Genomic DNA, 20,636 nt, shown 5'->3' with positions numbered 1-20,636 from the left:
CGGAGCGCGCGCATTTTTTTTTTACATTAATGAATTATACGCGTGTGCGTGCCGTGCGTGTGGGAGGAACTAGGGGGGGGAATAGTTATAGTATACCCTCCAAAAAAATCTAGAACACACCACTGGGCCATTCTTTTGGGAGAGAAATAAATAGTGACAATAGCTATAGTGTGCTCGCTGCTGCTGCAGCGAGCACACTACTAGTCATTAAAGGAGAATTCCGGACAAATAAAGTGTTATCTTTCATGTCTCGTTACTCACCTAGCGACGTAAAAAGTGGCGTTCTTTTTTTCCATATATTCCCCTGTCGTCATTTTTTAAACTGGATGGTGTTATATTTAACACTGGATGCTTGTTTCTTTCCAGAACCTGGCAACTCGTGTTGCCAGATTCTGGAAACAAGCAACCAGTGTTAAATCGTTCGCCATTAACGGCAGGCTCGCAGGAATTTTCAGCGCATGTTTGACTATCATGAGACTCTACAATGAATCGTAGTAGAGAAAAAAATAACATTGCATCGGTTATAATAGACGAACTTCACTAACCCACGCGCTCCCATTATGACAACGGAGGGGGTTTAAAAAATGACGACAGGGGAATATATGGAAAAAAAGAACGCCACTTTTTACGTCGCTAGGTGAGTAACGAGACATGAAAGATAACACTTTATTTGTCCGGAATTCTCCTTTAAGCTACTAATATAGACTGAAGTAATTAAAGTGGGTCATGACTCATGTTTGCATGTTTGGAATTGTAACAGCTGAAATCAATAATATATCAGTATTCTGATATTAACCTGCAGGCCGCATTAAGTGAAGGTGGGGGCCGCATGTGGCCCCCGGGCCGCCAGTTGCCCATGTATGGTCTACTGGCTGATGTGATGGATTCTACTGCTTCCTCGGAACACAGGTGTCTCCACCAGGGCACGTAGCTTATTGTGGGCCAGCAAAGTTTCACGGCAATCAAACTCTGCGTTCGTGATTTTGAGGCATTTTGTTAAAAACGGGCCACTCCTGCAAACCTTGGAAGCCAATCTTCTTCGGACAGGTCCGTCTTGATCAGATAGTGTGTACTGATTGGTGTGATGTTTCTGTAGGAGTAAAAAAAAAATCGGCCTCCTGGTGGCAGATGTAAAAGATCTGGGCCCGGGGCAGAGGTTCTTCCTTGGCCTCCAGGGAGTGTGTGTGCAGTTTCACGCCGATCGGGGGCCAACGGTGCCGGAGATTAGCTGTACACAGACAGAAAAACGGACGGACATGGGTGAAAACATAGTCTCGGCCACACCTTCGGCCCGGCGGAGACAACTACACAGCATGCTGATGGATTTTCTCGATGATTGTCGTTTTAGTTGTGAAAACACACAGTACAGTTTCAGTAGTCACACTTTTAGCAAAGCCTCGTTTTTATTTCAGTTAACACATTACCCGCCAAGAACGCAGCTAAGCGTTCTATTTTCAAATGTATTCTTTTTTTTGAAAATTCCACAAGAGGGCGCTCTAACACAGCTTAGGAATGATCCCTCGTCACTCAGAGAAGCAAGTCCGTCCGCCTCAACGTTAGGGATTTTTAGTAAAAAATATAGTTTGGGTTATTTCGTTAGTTTTAGTTGACTATAATAACCCTGCACAGAACAGTGCATTCACATGTTTGGTGCTGCTGCCAGTTCCCACCTGATGTTGTGTGGGAGCTCAGACTGCTCCAGGCCGTACTGAGAAACTGCTAGCTTGCATAGCGTCTTCAGACTAGGACTCAAATCCAAGATGAACAGGTCACCGGGTGCGTCCGATCCTCCAAACAGGATGATACGATCTCCCACCATGCAACAGCACATCCCGGACATCTTACACAGGCCTTTCCCCTTGGGTTTAACCGTCTTCCAGAAGCTCTTTGGATTGAATTTCCACTGATCATTGAACATCTTGTCCCGGCTGTTGATGCCACCAAATATGTACAGCTCTCCATTGTAGGCAAAGGCTGAATGAAAAACGCGTTCCTCTAGAAGAAGCTGTGCTGAAGGAGTTCTCAGCCAGCAGTTGGTCTCTGTGTCAAACACTCTGATGGTGTTGTCCTTCTGACCCAAACAGCCCCCAAATACAAACATCTTTGTCCCAATGATGGTGGCGGAGTGACCATAAGAAGCAGGAGGTGGAGTTCCTCTGGCGTTAATTAAAGACCAGACCATGGTGGTGGTGTCCAACTTGTAGATGTCATCATTAGTGCATCTATTCTGCTGGGACCATCCTCCATGGATATACATGACCTTCCCCAAGACACAGGCTGAGTGGCGATACCTCCCCTCTGTAATGGTCCCAGAAACCCTGGGTTTGAACCATCTGTGGGCGTCGACATCGAATGCATAAAGCACGTTGCAGTGAGGCGACCCTCCCCAGATGTAGACGCCATCTTCTATCAGCACAGCCGTGTGGTCGTGGCGGTTGTTGGGAACCTCACAGGGACGTTCTTCTCCTCCAGGTGTCAACCTCCTCCAGCACCAAGAGACTGTGTTGAAGACGTGCACTTCCATCTGACCAAAGACATGGTTCCTGAGCTCGACGGTCAGAATCCCTCCAAAGGTGAACACCTTGTGTCCCACAGCTACGGCAGCTTGGCCTCGTCTCTCTGGTCCTCCTTTAAGCAACACCGTCCTGGTCAACATCTCTCACTACCTGATGTTTCAGATCGTACTCCGTAAAAAGTCCTGCTGCGCGCGCTGACACCTTATATTGATATTGATACAGCGGCAGAAACATCAATGTCGATTTGTGCTGATGACGGGGATCTCCTATATATGGCCATAATCTTTGCACATACACCAGCACTGGTATCTCCATATATGGGCATGTGACGTGCTGATTTGCACTGACTGCTGGGCATGTCCATATTTGGGCTGATGATATGCAGCGCGAAGCACTGTGGTTATAGGCCTGCCCCATTGTTGCTGCCGTTATTGGCCCTCATTTATCGAGCTTACTCAGACCGAAAAACGGGCGTACGCTGAGATCAACGCAATTGTCTGCATTTATCAATCAATTCAATCACCAAGTGACTTTGACTTGAGCGCACGGCCCGCTCAAATATCACGTTTGGTCCCAGGTCGTTCGTCTCGTCAAGCCGGCCATTCGTACGCTGCGATTGACAGGGTACACCTGCTTGACGGTCGTAAGCCGATTCCTGGGCTCAAATTTAAGTTGGTTTCTACGTTCCATTGATAAATGAGTAAACTGTGTTTTTTGTCGTGAATGTCCAGTCCATATATGGGCCTATCTGCCACCAATCTGGGAACCCATCGTCAAATAAAAAGGAACAAGACCAGGAGACCTGGTTCTGCCAGACCCAGACTTCACATGACGTGTCAGCCTGTGTCTATGCCCATGTATGGACGAAAGGGGGACAGACTTTTATGGCTGGGGCCTAAGGACAAAGTGACCAAAACCTGTTTTTTGCCCATGTATGGAGAAAACAGGTACAAAACATGCCCATGTATGGACGAAAGGGGGACAGACTTTTATGGCTGGGGCCTAAGGACAAAGTGACCAAAACCTGTTTTTTGCCCATGTATGGAGAAAACAGGTACAAAACATGCCCATGTATGGACGAAAGGGGGACAGACTTTTATGGCTGGGGCCTAAGGACAAAGTGACCAAAACCTGTTTTTTGCCCATGTATGGAGAAAACAGGTACAAAACATGCCCATGTATGGACGAAAGGGGGACAGACTTTTATGGCTGGGGCCTAAGGACAAAGTGACCATGCCCATGTATGGAGAAAACAGGTACAAAGCCTCATGTAAGCCAGACCCCCTGTGTCCGGCAAAAACAGCGCTCTGCTGTTGTTTACTTATTCATTTGGCTCTGGGTGGAGCTGTACGGACGACCCGTGCTCAGGGAAACCGGGGTTTTCGTCTGCCTTCAGCCTTTCACATCCGGTGGTGCGACTATGTTTTCATTCCCACTAACAATATTTCTCCACGGAACACTAACACAATTTCTCCCAAAGAACATGGATCGTTTTGGTTATAAGCCCGCTTGTTTCTATGATGAAAGAGCAAGTTAAAATGTTACTAACTTTCTTTGGTTTTGTCTGCTCCGAGGACCCTATTGTTAAATGAGTTTCGGTTTGTTTCCAGTGGGAATTGAGCAGCACACATGTAAATCCCGCCCACTACATTTGATTGGGTAAAGCCGAGCGCGGCCTGCTTTCTGATCTGGAGGCACGCCCACGCCACGCCAATGTGCTACCGACAGATCCAAGCGCAGCGATGGATCTGTTCTTGAGAGATTAATCTGCCACAGACGACCCCTCGAACACCACAACTTTAACATCCACGGGCCGATGCCCTTTGGAAGGGCATGCGCCTCCAGTTATGCAATACCCGTTGTACTGTCTGTCTGTCTGTATCCCTTTTATGGCCATATATGGAGATCTCTGTATACGTATGTCTGTCTGTCTGTCTGTCTGTCTGTCTGTCTGTCTGTGTCCCTTTTAACTCATTAACCGCCAGAATAAAGAGACAGACACTCAAACAGAGATTCTGCACATTCATAGATAGATAATGCCCCCCACCCCCCTCCTTTCCAATTGTCAGCCAGTCCGGTTGGTTTCATTCCCTAGGGTCTGCTGGCTTACTTTGCAGTTTGCACTGCATTAATCTGATCCCAGATCAGCCTAAACACTCACGCCATGCAGTTACACAGCACTTCATGTGAAGAGTGCCTTCATGGCGGCGAGGGTGGTGGGGGAAGAGGTGAAAGCTGCTAAAGCACAAGCAAGGGATTGTTACAGCACAGAGCCAAGCATGAGAGCTGCCTACAGAAACATATCACCAGGGAAGATAACGTGTGTGTGTGTGTGTGTGTGTGTGTGTGTGTGTGTGTGTGTGTGTGTGTGTGTGTGTGTGTGTAGGGGGGGTGTACAGGAAGATTACTGGGTACAGCGCAGCAGGCACTGCAGTGACAGGGACTAAGGAGTGAACACACATGGTTATTAGTGTTTAGAGAAGTTGAAGCTGAGACATCACAGTCCTCCTGCGTGGTGTTGAGAGGGAGGAGGCTGCTGTTAGAACGCAGAACACAACTACTTCTATAGCCCAAAGCTGATGGGAGCGCAGCTGTCAGTCACTCGCTAATCAGAGCACACAGCTGTCATCACTTCAAGCTGATTGAGAAGGGGAATTTCATTTGGCACCAGTGGTGGGCAAAGTACTACAATTTTTTACTTAAGTAAAAGTATCAATACTGCAATGTAGAAATACTCTGTTACAAAAAAAAGTCCGGAATTCAAAACTTCTCTTGAGTAAAAGTACAAAAGTATTGGTATCAAAATGTACTTAAAGTATCAAAAGTAAAACTACAAAAATGTTGGACAATGGCCGAACTACAAGCTCACAACACGTCGCGATGCGACACGTTGTGAGCTTGTAAATAGCAGATCTACGAGCTGTGAGCTTGTAAATAGCAGATCTGCTATTTCTGCTATCTGCTATCTGCTATTTTCAAATAGCCTAGTTTTAAAATAGGGCTAAAGTGGTTAATGTATGTTTTATAACGTAATAATGTATATCTGCAAAGTAACTAAAGTTTTCAAATAATTGTAGTGGAGTAAAAGTACAATATTTGCCTCTGAGATGTAGTGGAATAGAAGTAAAAGTATTGACAATTGGAAACACTTACACAGTAAAGTAAAAGCACCTCAAAATGGTGCTGAAGCCTCTGTCTAAGGTGCTGAAGTCTCTGTCTAAGGTGCTGAAGTCTCTGTCTAAGGTGCTGAAGTCTGTGATTGAGTGATTACCAACCATCAGATGATCAATCATACTAAAGATAAACATTCTGTGACTACTTAAAAAGGTAAGATAAATGAAACATCGCTGGCACTCTGGGCAATATTCTTTTCATTTACTTGGCACTAATGTTACTTTTCAGCCGTTGCCCGCAAAGTATACTCATGGTAGCTCATCCTCTTGTCTTTAGTAAAAAATAATAAATACACTTTCACTACTCACCAAAAACAAAGACGGGTTTAAGATGTTGAAAAGGACTTTCCTTAGTGGGAACGCTCTGAGCCCCCCCACCTCAAGTGCAAAATACACAATGTAATATTTAAATGGAAGGAAAACGTGTTTTTCTTGGAAAAATATTTTTTCCATCCGGTGAAATATTTGTATTTCTGTCCAAACAGTGTATTTTAGACGTGATGTGGGGGGCTCAGAGTGTTCCTACTAACAGTGCAGGATTAACGGAACGGCTTTAGATGTTGAAGCATAGGGCACCAACCTTGGGGGGAGGGGGAAAGTGAAAGAAGACTGAACTATCGCCGAAAAGCGCCAAAATTTAGAAGCAGCGGCTGCTGGAGGAGCGCTGAAACAGTGAAACATGCCGGTTCTCTGAAAATGTTTAATCTAATGTTATACAATATGTAGTGCTTCATCTCTCTCTCTCCCAGGCTCAGGAATGCAACAAAACCTAAAACATCTCCATGAATTCAAGGCTTCATGGGGTGTGTAATTGATAGAAATAAGTAGTTTTTTGGGTTTTTTGGAGTTACTCCTTTGCAACAGCTGACATTTAAGGCCTGCCCTAATTTCAACAATTGCTATAAAACCTATGGATGTCATTATGGCATAAACAATAAGTTGAAGGGTACATTCAGCAGGTTCAAATCACTTTACATTATTGTCACGATTCTGATTTCTTTACATGATGATACATTTTCGCTTAAATAATTGCGATCAACAATTTCATTGTGTTTGTCGTTGGAACATTATAAAGTAGAATTACATTTCTGTTTTGCTTTCAGGCTTCGTATTACAAAAGGTGCACAGACATGACAAATAACTTACATAATTGGCTTAACCATGACAGGCTTATTAAATGACGCTAGAATAGAATCATTCATTTTATCCCGCAGGAGTGAGCGCTTCTCAGCACCAACCGTGGCCGAATTAGAGATTTAATAGGTCATTTTTGGACAATTCTGACAGCACTACTAAGCACGGACATGCGCAAAGGAATGCATGTATTCCAAACAGAGAGGAGCGTTCAGAATAAGGTGTTTACATGGTCAATTCCGGTTGGTATATACCGATTCAAACGGTCTATACCACCCCTCCTAACCCGAATGAAGGGTACATTCAGCAGGTTCAAATCACTTTACATTATTGTCACGATTCTGATTTCTTTACATGATGATACATTTTCGCTTAAATAATTGTGATCAACAATTTCATTGTGTTTGTCGTTGGAACATTATAAAGTAGAAAGTAGAAAGTAGAAAGTACATTTCTGTTTTGCTTTCAGGCTTCGTATTACAAAAGACGTGCACAGACATGACAAATAACTTACATAATTGAATAACTTTATACTTTTATAAAAAAAACATGAATAGTGGAAATAGCAGATCTACAAGCTCAAAACGCGTCACGCGTTTTGAGCTTGTAGATCTGCTACTTCAACATTTTTTTTAAATGTTTGAAAAGATAAAAAAATGTCAACATGGAAACGATTATGACGATTGTGCAAAAAATGATTGTGATTATCTCAAATAATTGCTATTAGGCGATTATGTAATAATCGCGACAGGCCTAACGCTATCTGTATTATACTGTATATATATATATATATATATATATATATATATATATATATATATATATATATATATATATATATATATATATATATATACCAGCTTTTCTATTTGACCCCGTTTTCTATTTCTTTCCCGTTGCTCACACTCTCCGTCCTCCGTCTCTTCTCACAGAATACTACAAAATAAGAGCTCACACATAAAAAGGATCTCACCCCCTGCTTCACACCTGTAGAAACTGTGATGTGACAAATAACACGGATTGTACAATAATGAGTATCTAATGAGTCCTTAGCAGTGATACTGATGATAACTGGCAGAGAAGTGTCTTGGCAGAGGTTGATGCTCTTTGGCAGCTTGGCTTTGACTTTAACCCATAAAAACCGGGAACGTGTCTGTGTCATTTGTAGATTTGAGTTAAAAAGCATTATTTTATGCTTTGGCTATTCAAAAATAGCAGATCTACAAGCTCATAGCGTGGCACTCTGTGCCGCGCTATGAGCTTGTAGATCTTCTATAAAATAAAAATAAATGAAAATGTGTGCAAATCTTTTATTTTAAAGCGATTTTTTTTACTTATATCTTTGCTTCTGGGGGTCCCTGGAACAACATATTGTGAGATGGGGGTCCGTGGCCAAATACATTTTGGGGGTCCTTGACATGAAAAAGTTGGAGCATCACTGATGACGCAACATTACGTTTTTCAGAAAATTGTTAGGGTTTAGAAGACATTTTGTAGAATCGGCCTCTGGTCTTAATTGGGTTAATGCTTCAAGACCAAGTTTAATCTTCCAGTCCCCTCTAGGAAATAATAGTTACCCCCCTGACATGGGATGGAATTCACAATGGTAAACTGTGATTCCCCTCTCCATAACAATGATTATTAAAATGTTTTATTTGAAGGGATAGTTCACCCCAAAATGACTTTTTGTTTCGGCCTGGCGAGAGAGTACAGTGGCCCTCATTTATCAACGCAGCGTATAAACCGGCGTATATTTTTCCATATATTCGGCCGTACGCCAACGTCGAAGTCACATTTATCAACGAATCCTACACAGCCGATCCGAGCCTACATTTGGTCCCAGCCTTGATAAATGTCACGGCTGAAACCGAGCGTCATTTAAATAACACGCCCTTAAATATTCTGGAAACACCCCGATTTTACGACATGAAGAACCGAAAAGAAAGAGTTTCGCCGGCTCGCCTCGCTGCCTGTCAAGTCACGCATACGCACACGCCTCTCTCTCTCTCACACACACACACACACACACACACACACACACACACACACACACACACACACACACACACACACACACACACACACACACACACACAACTGTGTCTTTCATGTAATCCGTAGCGGTACAATCTTTGTCACGTAGGCTTGTAACCTACATGAATGACATATTATGATACCAATCACATCGCCATGAATGGAATACGTTTGCATATTAATTTATTTACCCCAAACCGAGCAGTGCGCGTTCGAGTTACACTAAAATAAAGCAGTCAGACTCGGGCGGGCGGCAGTGATTCACTGCCACCACGTTAATAAGAGATTGGAGCGTCGGGTTTATATCCTTAACCCAGCCAGGTTGTAGTTTTCATAACTCTCTATGACATAACTCCATACCATAATACAAGCTACTGTAAGTTTGTACACCTCACTGTCCATGAAAAGATGTTCGGGAGTCCCGAAAATGCGCTCGCAGAAGCGCTCGTATATTTTGAAAATAGCACATCTACAAGCTCACAACGGGTCGCGATGCGACCCGTTGTGAGCTTGCAGATCTGCTATTAAAATAGCCAATGCAGCCAGATCTGCAAGCTTAACTGAATGACTGTTAAAGCAGTTTGTTTAAATTACTTTATAAAATGTTATATTTTCACAGGGATTATTTATTAGTGTAGATATACATTTAGGAGTGGATTATGTGTGGATTATGTTTTACCCCCTGTCCGTCCGTCCGTCCGTCCGTCCGTCCGTCCGTCCGTCCGTCCGTGTGTCCTGTCCGTCCGTTAGCAGCTAATCTCCAGCACCGTTGGCCCGGCCGCTGTGAAACTGTGCACACACACTCCCTGGATGCCAATTCCGAACCTCTGGCCCAAATTTTCAGATTGGCATGTTATAGCGCCACCAGGAGGCCACAATAACGTACCTGACCTGGCGGAGACCTGTGCTCCGAGGAGCACTTCTACTTTTCTATGAATTAGATCACCTCGTGGAGACTTGAATTCATGGATATTTTTAGTTTTTGTCGCAATCCAGTAAAGTAAAAGTACCTCAAAATGGTACTCAAGTACAGTTACTTGAGTAAATGCACTTAGTTACTTTACACCTCTGGGTTTCACTTTGGTTAACTGTGATTTCTCCACAAAGATCACCCCTGCATGAGAAAGCCGTTTCCAAGGCAGTTGAAGACGAGGTGTGAATTATAATTCAAAAACAGCCACGTGTGAATGATTCAAAGTAGGAGGAGGTTCTGGTAAAAAAGAAAGAAAACGGGGACGGAACATGAATTAGAACAGGAACATGACAGAATGAGGCCTGCTGGGTAAGCAGTGCTCCGTTAGCACTAGCGTTATATTAGCACGGCGTTTTAGGACAGTTTGGTGACTAAGTACATGCTATAGAAATGTGTTAACCCATTAAGACCGGGAACGCATCTGTGTGTCATTTTAAGATTCATTTGGCTATATAAAAATAGCAGATCTACAAGCTCATTGGAGTGCAGCGCAATGAGCTTGTAGATGCTTGTATACAGATTGGACTTCAGTTTTTAATCACGTAAAACACAATGCGTAGTTGACCCTAGTCCCCCCCCCCCCCCAACGGGTGGGGGGGGGGAAAAAGTGGTGGAAAAAGTACTCACATTTTCTACTTAAGTAAAAGTATCAATACAGCAAGTAAAAGGCCTGTGATCAAAATGTTACTTAAGTAAAAGTACAAAAGTATTGGCATAAAAATATACTTAAAGTAACAAAAGTAAAAGTACTCATTATGCAGAATGTCCCATTTCATAAGTTCAATATGCTTTTTTTTTTTTTTAAATAGCCGATCTACAAGCTCACAACGCGCACAACTTTGCGACGCGTTGTGAGCTTGTAGATCGGCTATTTTCAAATAGCCAAAGTACAGTATGATATAGTCTTGAAGTGGTTAATGCGTCTTTTGTAATAATATTCAAAATCTTCAAAGTAACTAGTCACTAAAGTTTTCAAATAGTTGTAGTGGAGTAAAAGTACAATATTTGACTCTGAGATGTAGTGGAGTAGAAGTAAAAGTACTGAAATTTGGAAATACTCCGGTAATGTAAAAATACTTAAAAAAATACAAAATTGTACTTAAAGGGATACTTCACTTTCGGGCCGGGGACACATTTAAAAAAAATATTAAAAATAAATGAAAAAAGTTATGGAAAATTCATGGCCCCCTCACGACACGCAGTGTCCTACTAATGTGTGAGGGGGCCATGAATTTTCCATAACTTTTTTCATTTATTTTTAATATTTTTTTTAAATGTGTCCCCCGGCGGAAAGTGAAGTATCCCTTTAAGTACAGTAGTTGAGTACATGTACTTAGTTACTTTACACCACTGGCGGGCAGCGTGTTTTTCCGGACAGCCAACCTGATTTTGATAAAGTGAGGAAAGGGCCTTTACTTATTAGGCCTTTAACTTCCCTGAGGAACATACTGTAGGACATTGATGAAACTCCTCTCTGGTCTCTGTGCCCTCCGCTCCCATAGCGTGGGAACGTAGTGAGGTGTAATGATCAGTTTGGTGCATGCAGCCTATCTGCAAACACGCATGTGTCGTTAATTATAATATGGCCGATACATGTATTAAAGGATTAGTTCACCCAAAAAATGACTTATTTTCTATCAATTGCACACCCCATGAAGCCTTGAATTCATGGATTATTTTTAGTTTTTGTCGCATTCTTAGGCCAATAATTTGATGACTGGATGCGTATCCGGTAGGAGACACAAATAATCTACTTTGTGTCTCCTACAGGATACATTAACGGGAAGGAGACGGGAATCAAATGATTGGTTTAGGAATGCGACATTTTTTTTTAAAATGAATGAATTCAAGGCTTCATGGGGTGTGTAATTGATAGAAAATAAGTAATTTTTTGGGTGAACTAATCCTTTAATGTGAAATATAATTATATAATATATATAAAATAGAATCGTGTCTGCCATGGTGGACAGCCCAAAAATTGCCTAGCGGAAACCATGGCATACAACAAATAATCATGTCTCCACAAAAGTAGGTAGCTGAGTATATCAGTTCATATTGTGACATTTATTTGTGCACAATTATAGTACAATGGATTAGAAAATAAATTGCATGTCTTACAACAACAGTCAAGATTGATCACACGTTGCATAAAAAAGGTAGCGTCTGAGTTCTGCTACCGTTCTATATATAAATGTGAAGTCAACACACCCAAAACAACAGATCACTAATACATCTACACATAAATACAGCAGGTGACTTATACAGTGCATTGCTAAAGCCAAACATCATGAAAACAGCTTATTCAACATACATACTACAGTATATAAACTATACAGATATCCAAGGCAACGCGGCGATCCTGTACAAACATAGATGACACTCCCATTATACGCGTTTAAATGTGTCGCATCAAACGTGAAACTAATTCTAAGCTGCTTCAGCAGCAGTCAAATAACTTAAAGGAGAAATCCGGACATTTTAAGTGTTATCTTTGATGTGTAGTTACTCACTCACCGAGTTATGAAGTGGCGTTGAGTTTTTCCAGCGATCCCCCTGTCTGTGAGTCTGGTCGACCCCCACCATAGGCATAGTGGGAGGCGCGTGTCTTAGTGAAAATCGCCTAATTCCACAGCTCCAAACTTCTTTTTTTTCCCACAAATCCTCCTCATGGTGTCTCCTGATACTTTCACATGCACTGTTTATCACTCACGAGCTGGCGTTCATGGTCAGCGACGTGAATGTTTTCCTCTCGCGAGATTTCACGTCCTCGGCTCACTGCACTCCTCGTGAGTGATAAACAGTGCATGTGAAAGTATCAGGAGACACCATGAGGAGGATTTGTGGGAAAAAAAAGAAGTTTGCAGCTGTGGAATTAGGCGATTTTCACTAAGACACGCGCCTCCCACTATGCCTATGGTGGGGGTCGACCAGACTCACAGACAGGGGGATCGCTGGAAAAACGCATCGCCACTTCATAACTCGGTGAGTGAGTAAACTACACATCAAAGATAACACTTAAAATGTCCGGATTTCTCCTTTAATAAAAAGGAAAAGAAAAAGTCTGGGCTGAGGCACAAAGGACACATCAACACATGGGGAATGCTTTTCACATCGACATTCTAAAGTGACAGCTTTACAGAGAGACATGGAAGCATCAAGTGAGCCGTATTGTTGTTTTCCAGCTCTCCACCATTGCCTGGTTCCAGGCTGCATCCAGGCTACAGCCAGGCTAGGGGGGGGGGGGGGTGTTTTGCTGCTGTCGGGCAGAAACCGTGTATCTCCATATTTAAACTTTTTGTTTTCTCATATTTTTGCAGCAAAATTGCAGATCTAAGGTCTGCATTGTGAGCTTGTAAATCGGTTATATTTGCTATACTGTTTTTTTTTTACGTGGTTAAAGGGCAAGAGCACTTTGGTAGAGGTTTGGGTTGTGTAGTCACCTTGCCATGATGTAACTCCAAAGGTGGACAAGATATCAAAAATAATTGCTCCATTGATTAGAAATTGATCAATCAAAATATGCTCCTCATCCACTTACATTGTACGGTGAAACAGCTCTCTAAGTCACACAAACGGACACAAACAAAGATGATTCAGACAATATAGAACATCACCAAACCCAATACTGATTTGACTATTTGAAGATCCGGATCCTCCGTATTTGGATCCGCGGATCCTGTCCGGGTTTTCCTCTTAATAAAAAAATCGCAAAATCAAGTGTTTTTTTATATATATATTAAAAAAAAACAGTACTGGATTTTGTGATGTTCCAATATTGTCTGAATCAACTTCATGTGCTAAAAGAGTGACTTTGATTGTACTATTTTCACAATATGTATCTGTGGAACCGAGTCAAACTAAATGTAATGCCTCAACTCCTACACTTGTCAGGGTGGGGGGTCCCAGGTTCAAATATACGTGTATCTATATTCTATATTATGATTCTCTCTCTCTCTCACCGTTGTCTCTATCGGCTCTTTCTGACCACAAAGGGTTAACCTGTCCCGGAACCTTCCATAATAACCCGAAACTATCCAGAACCCTCAAACCCGTGTTTATGTTTTCCATTAGAACCACAACCACCCCCTGAATGGGAAGGTACCACGTCATCAAACTGAAAACGTGTGAAAACAAAATAAAGCAGAAATAGCCGATCTACACACTGTCGATCGGCTATTTTCGAACCTTTTTGAAAGTATAAGCTCTTGGTTCTGAGTCTAACGAAACGGAGTGGTAGCGTATGGACAAGAGACATGTTAAGCCATAATTAAGTATTGACAAAAAAATTATACAAGCATTCCAGCATATGTTGTTGTACTTGGTACACATTTCGATAGGGACCCCCTGGAACCCCCTCAAGGACCCCTGGGTGTCTGAAAACCCCAGTTTCAGAACCAGCATCATAGTGACCTTAACCCATTAACACCTGGAACGCATCTGTGTCACGTTTTGATTTGTGCTAAAAAGCATAATTTTACACGTTGGCTATTAAAAAAATAGCAGATCTACAAGCTCATAGTGCGGCACTCGGTGAACTTGTAGATCTGCATTTTTTTTTAAATCGTGAAAATGTGTGCAAATCTTTTAATATGTATTGTTTTCAAGCAAACATTTTTAACTCAAATCTTTGCTTCTGGTGGGGGTCCCTGGAACAAAATATTTTGAGATGGGGGTCGGCGGCCAAATTCATATCATTTTGGGGGTCCTTGACATGAAAAAGTTTGAGCACCACTGATATAGAAACATACGTTTTTCAGAAAAATGTTGGGATTTAGAAGACATTTGTAGAATCAGCTTCAGGTCTTAATGGGTTAATGAGTGATAATAGTGCAGCATTGGGTGAATGAGGGGGGGGGGGGGGTTGCACCAGTTTAAATTCCAGACAGTTCTTTGCCTCCCCCCCAGTGCAGCGCTGGTGGGTGTGTTACCTCTCCCAGACACCAGGGGGGGCTCTAGCAGTGGGACTCTGCCACGTCCTCCTCCATGGGAGGCCTCTGTTTGAGGCTGTACAGCTCCTCCTCGTAGTCAGAGTCCTGGAGGGTGAGACAGGATGTGAGTCAGACAGGTTGTGCGAAGACACTCGCACACAGACAGGCAGGCAGACAGACAAACAGATGCACTCTCACATGAATAAAGAATAAACAAGCTGGCACAGACAGACAGTTGGGCGCACGCGCGGTCACACACGCACACGCACAATAATCTATATTTCATAAACACTGAGTCAATACAGTCAGACAGACGGCATATCAAATTAATTATGTGAAACGGATCTGGCAGACATGTTTCAATGCGTTATTCATGGGTTGAGAGTGCACAGGATTCACAATCATCTCTATTGTCACCTCACATCTTTACTGCTTTAAAACAATCATCTCTATTGTCACCTCACATCTTTACTGCTTTAAAACAATCATCTCTATTGTCACCTCACATCTTTACTGCTTTAAAACAATCATCTCTATTGTCACCTCACATCTTTACTGCTTTAAAACAATCATCTCTATTGTCACCTCTTTACTGCTTTATAACAATCATCTCTATTGTCACATCTTTACTGCTTTATAACAATCATCTCTATTGTCACCTCACATCTTTACTGCTTTAAAACAATCATCTCTATTGTCACCTCACATCTTTACTGCTTTAAAACAATCATCTCTATTGTCACCTCACATCTTTACTGCTTTAAAACAATCATCTCTATTGTCACCTCACATCTTTACTGCTTTAAAACAATCATCTCTATTGTCACCTCTCATCTTTACTGCTTTAAAACAATCATCTCTATTGTCACCTCTCATCTTTACCGTTTTAAAACAATCATCTCTATTGTCACCTCTCATCTTTACTGCTTTAAAACAATCATCTCTATTGTCACCTCTCATCTTTACTGTTTTAAAACAATCATCTCTATTGTCACCTCTCATCTTTACTGCTTTAAAACAATCACTCTATTGTCACCTCTCATCTTTACTGCTTTAAAACAATCATCTCTATTGTCACCTCACATCTTTACTGCTTTAAAACAATCATCTCTATTGTCACCTCACATCTTTACTGCTTTAAAACAATCATCTCTATTGTCACCTCACATCTTTACTGCTTTAAAACAATCATCTCTATTGTCACCTCTCATCTCTACTGCTTTAAAACAATCATCTCTATTGTCACCTCACATCTTTACTGCTTTAAAACAATCATCTCTATTGTCACCTCACATCTTTACTGCTTTAAAACAATCATCTCTATTGTCACCTCACATCTTTACTGCTTTAAAACAATCACTCTATTGTCACATCACATCTTTACTACTTTAAAACAATCACTCTATTGTCACCTCTCATCTTTACTGCTTTAAAACAATCATCTCTATTGTCACCTCACATCTTTACTGCTTTAAAACAGTAAAGATGTGAGGTGACAATAGAGATGATTGTTTAAAACAATCATCATTGTCACCTCACATCTTTACTGATTTAAAACAATCATTTAGCTGGGGACCCCCTGGAACTATCACTTATAACAGAGGAGATAATGAACTGTACTATCACTTATAACAGAGGAGATAATGAACTGTACTATCACTTATAACAGAGGTGATAATGAACTTTACTATCACTTATAACAGAGGAGATAATGAACTGTACTATCACTTATAACAGAGGAGATAATGAACTGTACTATCACTTATAACAGGAGATAATGAACTGTACTATCACTTATAACAGAGATAATGAACTGTACTATCACTTATAACAGGAGATAATGAACTGTACTATCACTTATAACAGAGGAGATAATGAACTGTACTATCACTTATAACAGAGGTGATAATGAACTTTACTATCACTTATAACAGAGGAGATAATGAACTGTACTATCACTTATAACAGAGGAGATAATGAACTGTACTATCACTTATAACAGAGGAGATAATGAACTGTACTATCACTTATAACAGAGGAGATAATGAACTGTACTATCACTTATAACAGAGGAGATAATGAACTGTACTATCACTTATAACAGAGGTGATAATGAACTTTACTATCACTTATAACAGAGGTGATAATGAACTGTACTATCACTTATAACAGATGAGATAATGAACTGTACTATCACTTATAACAGAGGTGATAATGAACTGTACTATCACTTATAACAGGAGATAATGAACTGTACTATCACTTTTAACAGAGGAGATAATGAACTGTACTATCACTTATAACAGAGGAGATAATGAACTGTACTATCACTTATAACAGGTGATAATGAACTGTACTATCACTTATAACAGGAGATAATGAACTGTACTATCACTTATAACAGAGGTGATAATGAACTGTACTATCACTTATAACAGAGGTGATAATGAACTGTACTATCACTTATAACAGAGGAGATAATGAACTGTACTATCACTTATAACAGAGGAGATAATGAACTGTACTATTCTCCTATGATTGACCAAAGCTCTGTCAGGGTTGTGTGAGGGTGGTGAGCCCAAAACTGCTCTGCCCGGTTTCTCCTCCGTGTCTGGAGCAATTGATCTGCATTTGCACACACAGCCATTGACCATTAGCCATGCGCACGGAAGAGCAAAGCCTGTTTTTCGCTTTCCCCAACTGTCAGCTGTTTATTAGGGTTTTCATGTAAAAGAATGTCGCCATGGTTACGGCTAGGGATGGGTAGATATGAAATTGTCACGTCACGATGATTGTGACCAAAATCATTGCGATTTACGATATTATCTCGATAATGTAAATATGCTTAAAAATCTTAAAATGCCACTTTGTATATCTTAGATATCTTAGAGGGGGGGAGATGAAGAAGATTAGATATAATTCTAGAAAGACAGGAACTGACCATGTCGTTGTTTATGACTCTTAAAGACGGGGTGCCATGATATTTTTCAACCCTAAAACCTGATCATAAGGTATTATTATTATGTAAGGATTTTTTTCAAAAAAAAAAAAATTGTACAGTAAGTGTTAAAATGTTGTTTTTATGTGTACACGCCTCCAGTTCATTAAGTATACCTGGTTCTCACCTTAGCACCTCCTCCACCACCTTAGCACCACCCACCTGTCCTAGTCCCTCCTCCTCCTCATGCCCACACCTGTTGTGTTATGATAATGAGGGGGAGGGTATGGCTTTGTGATGTCACTAAAGCGCTGTTTCTCTATTGGCACGTTTGACCCTCAAGGTTTCAGCCTCCAGGAAGAAACTCCAAATAGTCAGAGAAGACATAAAACACAATAAAAACACCACCGGGGGGCTTAATGAAGTTCTATCAACCTCATAGACACATGAAAAACAGAAAAAGTGCAAAAACATGGCACCACCTCTTTAACACATTCGGTGCCAGAACAGATTACGTTCGGTGCCAGAAATCTCACCATTGAGCTGCGCGGCGCTGTTTTAAGCTGTAGACTCTAAGACGAGCAATCCATGGGGAAAAAAAGAATGCATGCATTTTGCAAGATGGTCCTGGCTAACGGCTGGAACGATAACATCTTTCACGCGGGTCACATTGGCAAAGCGATCGCCCATACAAAATGAGTCGTTTTCCCCAACGTAAAAAGTTTCGGAGTTATAGGGGTTTTAGAGAAGGAGATAGAACGGAAGCGGATGGGGAGCCATGTGTTTTGGCACAGTGATCTATAAGGCCCTTCCTTCTCAGAAACACCGTGGGTGATTCCAGAGCTGCTCCAGCCCCTCCCGTGTGAAAAAAAAAAAGAAAAAAGAGAGACTGAAAACACGGTTCAGACCGTTTTCGGCACCAAAGCGCTACTCGGTGCAATCACGGTTCAGACCGTGTTTGGCACCCGATGTGTTAACAGCTGCTGGGTAGAAGCTCTTCCTGAGCATTGAGCCTCAAACTCTTTACCAGTCCACAAACACTCTGTTTCCAGAGGTGTTGCCTTTCTACATCTCTGCATATCTGTCTGTGTGTCTTTATCTCAATATGCCCAAATATGGATGACTGATGTCATAGTACTGGTGTCATAGTACTGACAAACATCTTATTATTAGCACATTTCAGATTACAGATTTTGCTAAAATGGCCATTCACTTTGAGTAACGTCATTTGCTATTCCATAATAATGATGTCATCAAGGAATGACATCACACCATCGTCATCACATTCAACATAATTGTCCTTTTAAATGTTTTCATTGTATTTCCCAACACAACACCATTCAGAAACTGTTACCAACACATTGCCTTGCCTTCCAACCTCTTCTGTAAATTAGTTGCACTGATTCACAGTGGTGCTGGTGTGTGAAATGTTTCACTGGACGATACATCTGAAAGGAGGACATAGGCTTTCCTGGCCGGCTGCTGTGGTAGTCGGACACAAGCTGTACTCTTTTGGAGGATACGGTAACAACAACAGTGATCAGATTGATGTCCACATCTTCAACACACTGTCTCTACGCTGGAGGAAGTTGACCACAGTGAAAACTGAAGGAGGAGAACATCACCTTGAGGTTCCCTGCGTGCGCGTGGGCCACACGGCTGTTCTGGTAGAAGATATTGTCTACATATCCTTACTGTAACGTGCTTTATTCATTTGATGTTGACAACCACAGATGGTCCAAACCCAATATTTCTGATACCGTTCCAGAGGGGAGGATGAACCACTCAGCCTGTGTCTTGAGGAAGGTTGTGTATATTTATGGAGGATTCAAACAGCTGACTGACACTAATGACATCTACAAGTTGGACACCACCACAATGGTCTGGTCTTTAATTAACACCAGAGGAACTCCTGCACCCGTTTCATCAGATCACTCTGCCACTATCATCGGGACAAAGATGTTTGTATTTGGGGGCGGCAGGGGGGTCCAGTGGGACGTCTACAACAACAAGGTCAGAGTGTTTGACACAGAGACCAACTGCTGGCTGAGCACACCTTCTGCACAGATTCTTCCGGAAGGATGCGGGGCTCATTCAGCCTTTGCCTACAATGGAGAGCTGTACATATTTGGCGGCAGCAACTCGATGAAATGCTTCAATGATCTGTGGAACTTCAATCCACAGACCCATTCATGGAAGAAGGTTGAGCCCAAAGGGAAAGGCCCGTGTAGGATGACTTGGATGTGCTGTTGCATGGTGGGAGATCGTATCATCTAAGTCCTAATCTGAAGACATTATGCAAGCTAGCAGTTATTCAGTATGGTGTGTCAGCAGTCTGAACTCCCACATAACATCAGGTGGGAACTGGCTGCCATGACTACCAACAATTAACTGAAAACCTAACATAGCCCTATAAAAAGAGAAACAAACTGTGGTCCCATTTAAACAAGACCACGAGACCTGGTTCTGACCCAGACTTCACATGACGTGTCAGCCTGTGTCTATGCCCATGTATGGACGAAAGGGGGACAGACTTTTATGGCTGGGGCCTAAGGACAAAGTGACCAAAACCTGTTTTTTTTGCCCATGTATGGAGAAAACAGGTACAAAACATGCCCATGTATGGAGAAAACAGGTACAAAACATGCCCATGTACTGTATGGACGAAAGGGGGACAGACTTTTATGGCTGGGGCCTAAGGACAAAGTGACCATGCCCATGTATGGAGAAAACAGGTACAAAGCCTCATGTAAGCCAGACCCCCTGGGTCCGGCAATAAATAAATAAACAAACAAACTAGAAAATGTGCTCCTCGGAGCAGAGGTCTCCGCCAGTACTGTTCCTGATTAATCCTGTCTTACCTATTTATATTACATATTGTCACGTGTCACTTGACCAATGTTAGCTTGGCTGATGGAAGCTTACTTCAAAAAATATAAA

At 41.8% G+C, this 20,636-nt stretch overlaps 1 protein-coding gene across 2 annotated transcripts in view; it reads right to left on the bottom strand.

Annotated features, from left to right (window-relative positions):
• Positions 1-12,783: 12,783 nt before the first annotated feature.
• mpzl3 (myelin protein zero-like 3) overlaps positions 12,784-20,636 on the bottom strand; it is a 53,753-nt gene continuing 45,900 nt past the window's right edge. For both annotated transcript variants that reach the window (XM_080428949.1, XM_080428948.1), the window contains one exon: positions 12,784-14,863. In XM_080428949.1, coding sequence (XP_080285075.1) covers positions 14,783-14,863 — 81 coding nt within the window. In that variant the 3' untranslated portion in view covers positions 12,784-14,782. The remainder of the gene's footprint in view (positions 14,864-20,636) is intronic.

Source organism: Gymnoscopelus braueri, assembly GCF_963280865.1.
Source record: "Gymnoscopelus braueri genome assembly, chromosome: 5".
Taxonomy (NCBI): Eukaryota; Metazoa; Chordata; class Actinopteri; order Myctophiformes; family Myctophidae; genus Gymnoscopelus; species Gymnoscopelus braueri.
Note: the sequence above shows the minus strand (reverse complement) of the source record. Positions and strands in the feature narration are given on the sequence as shown.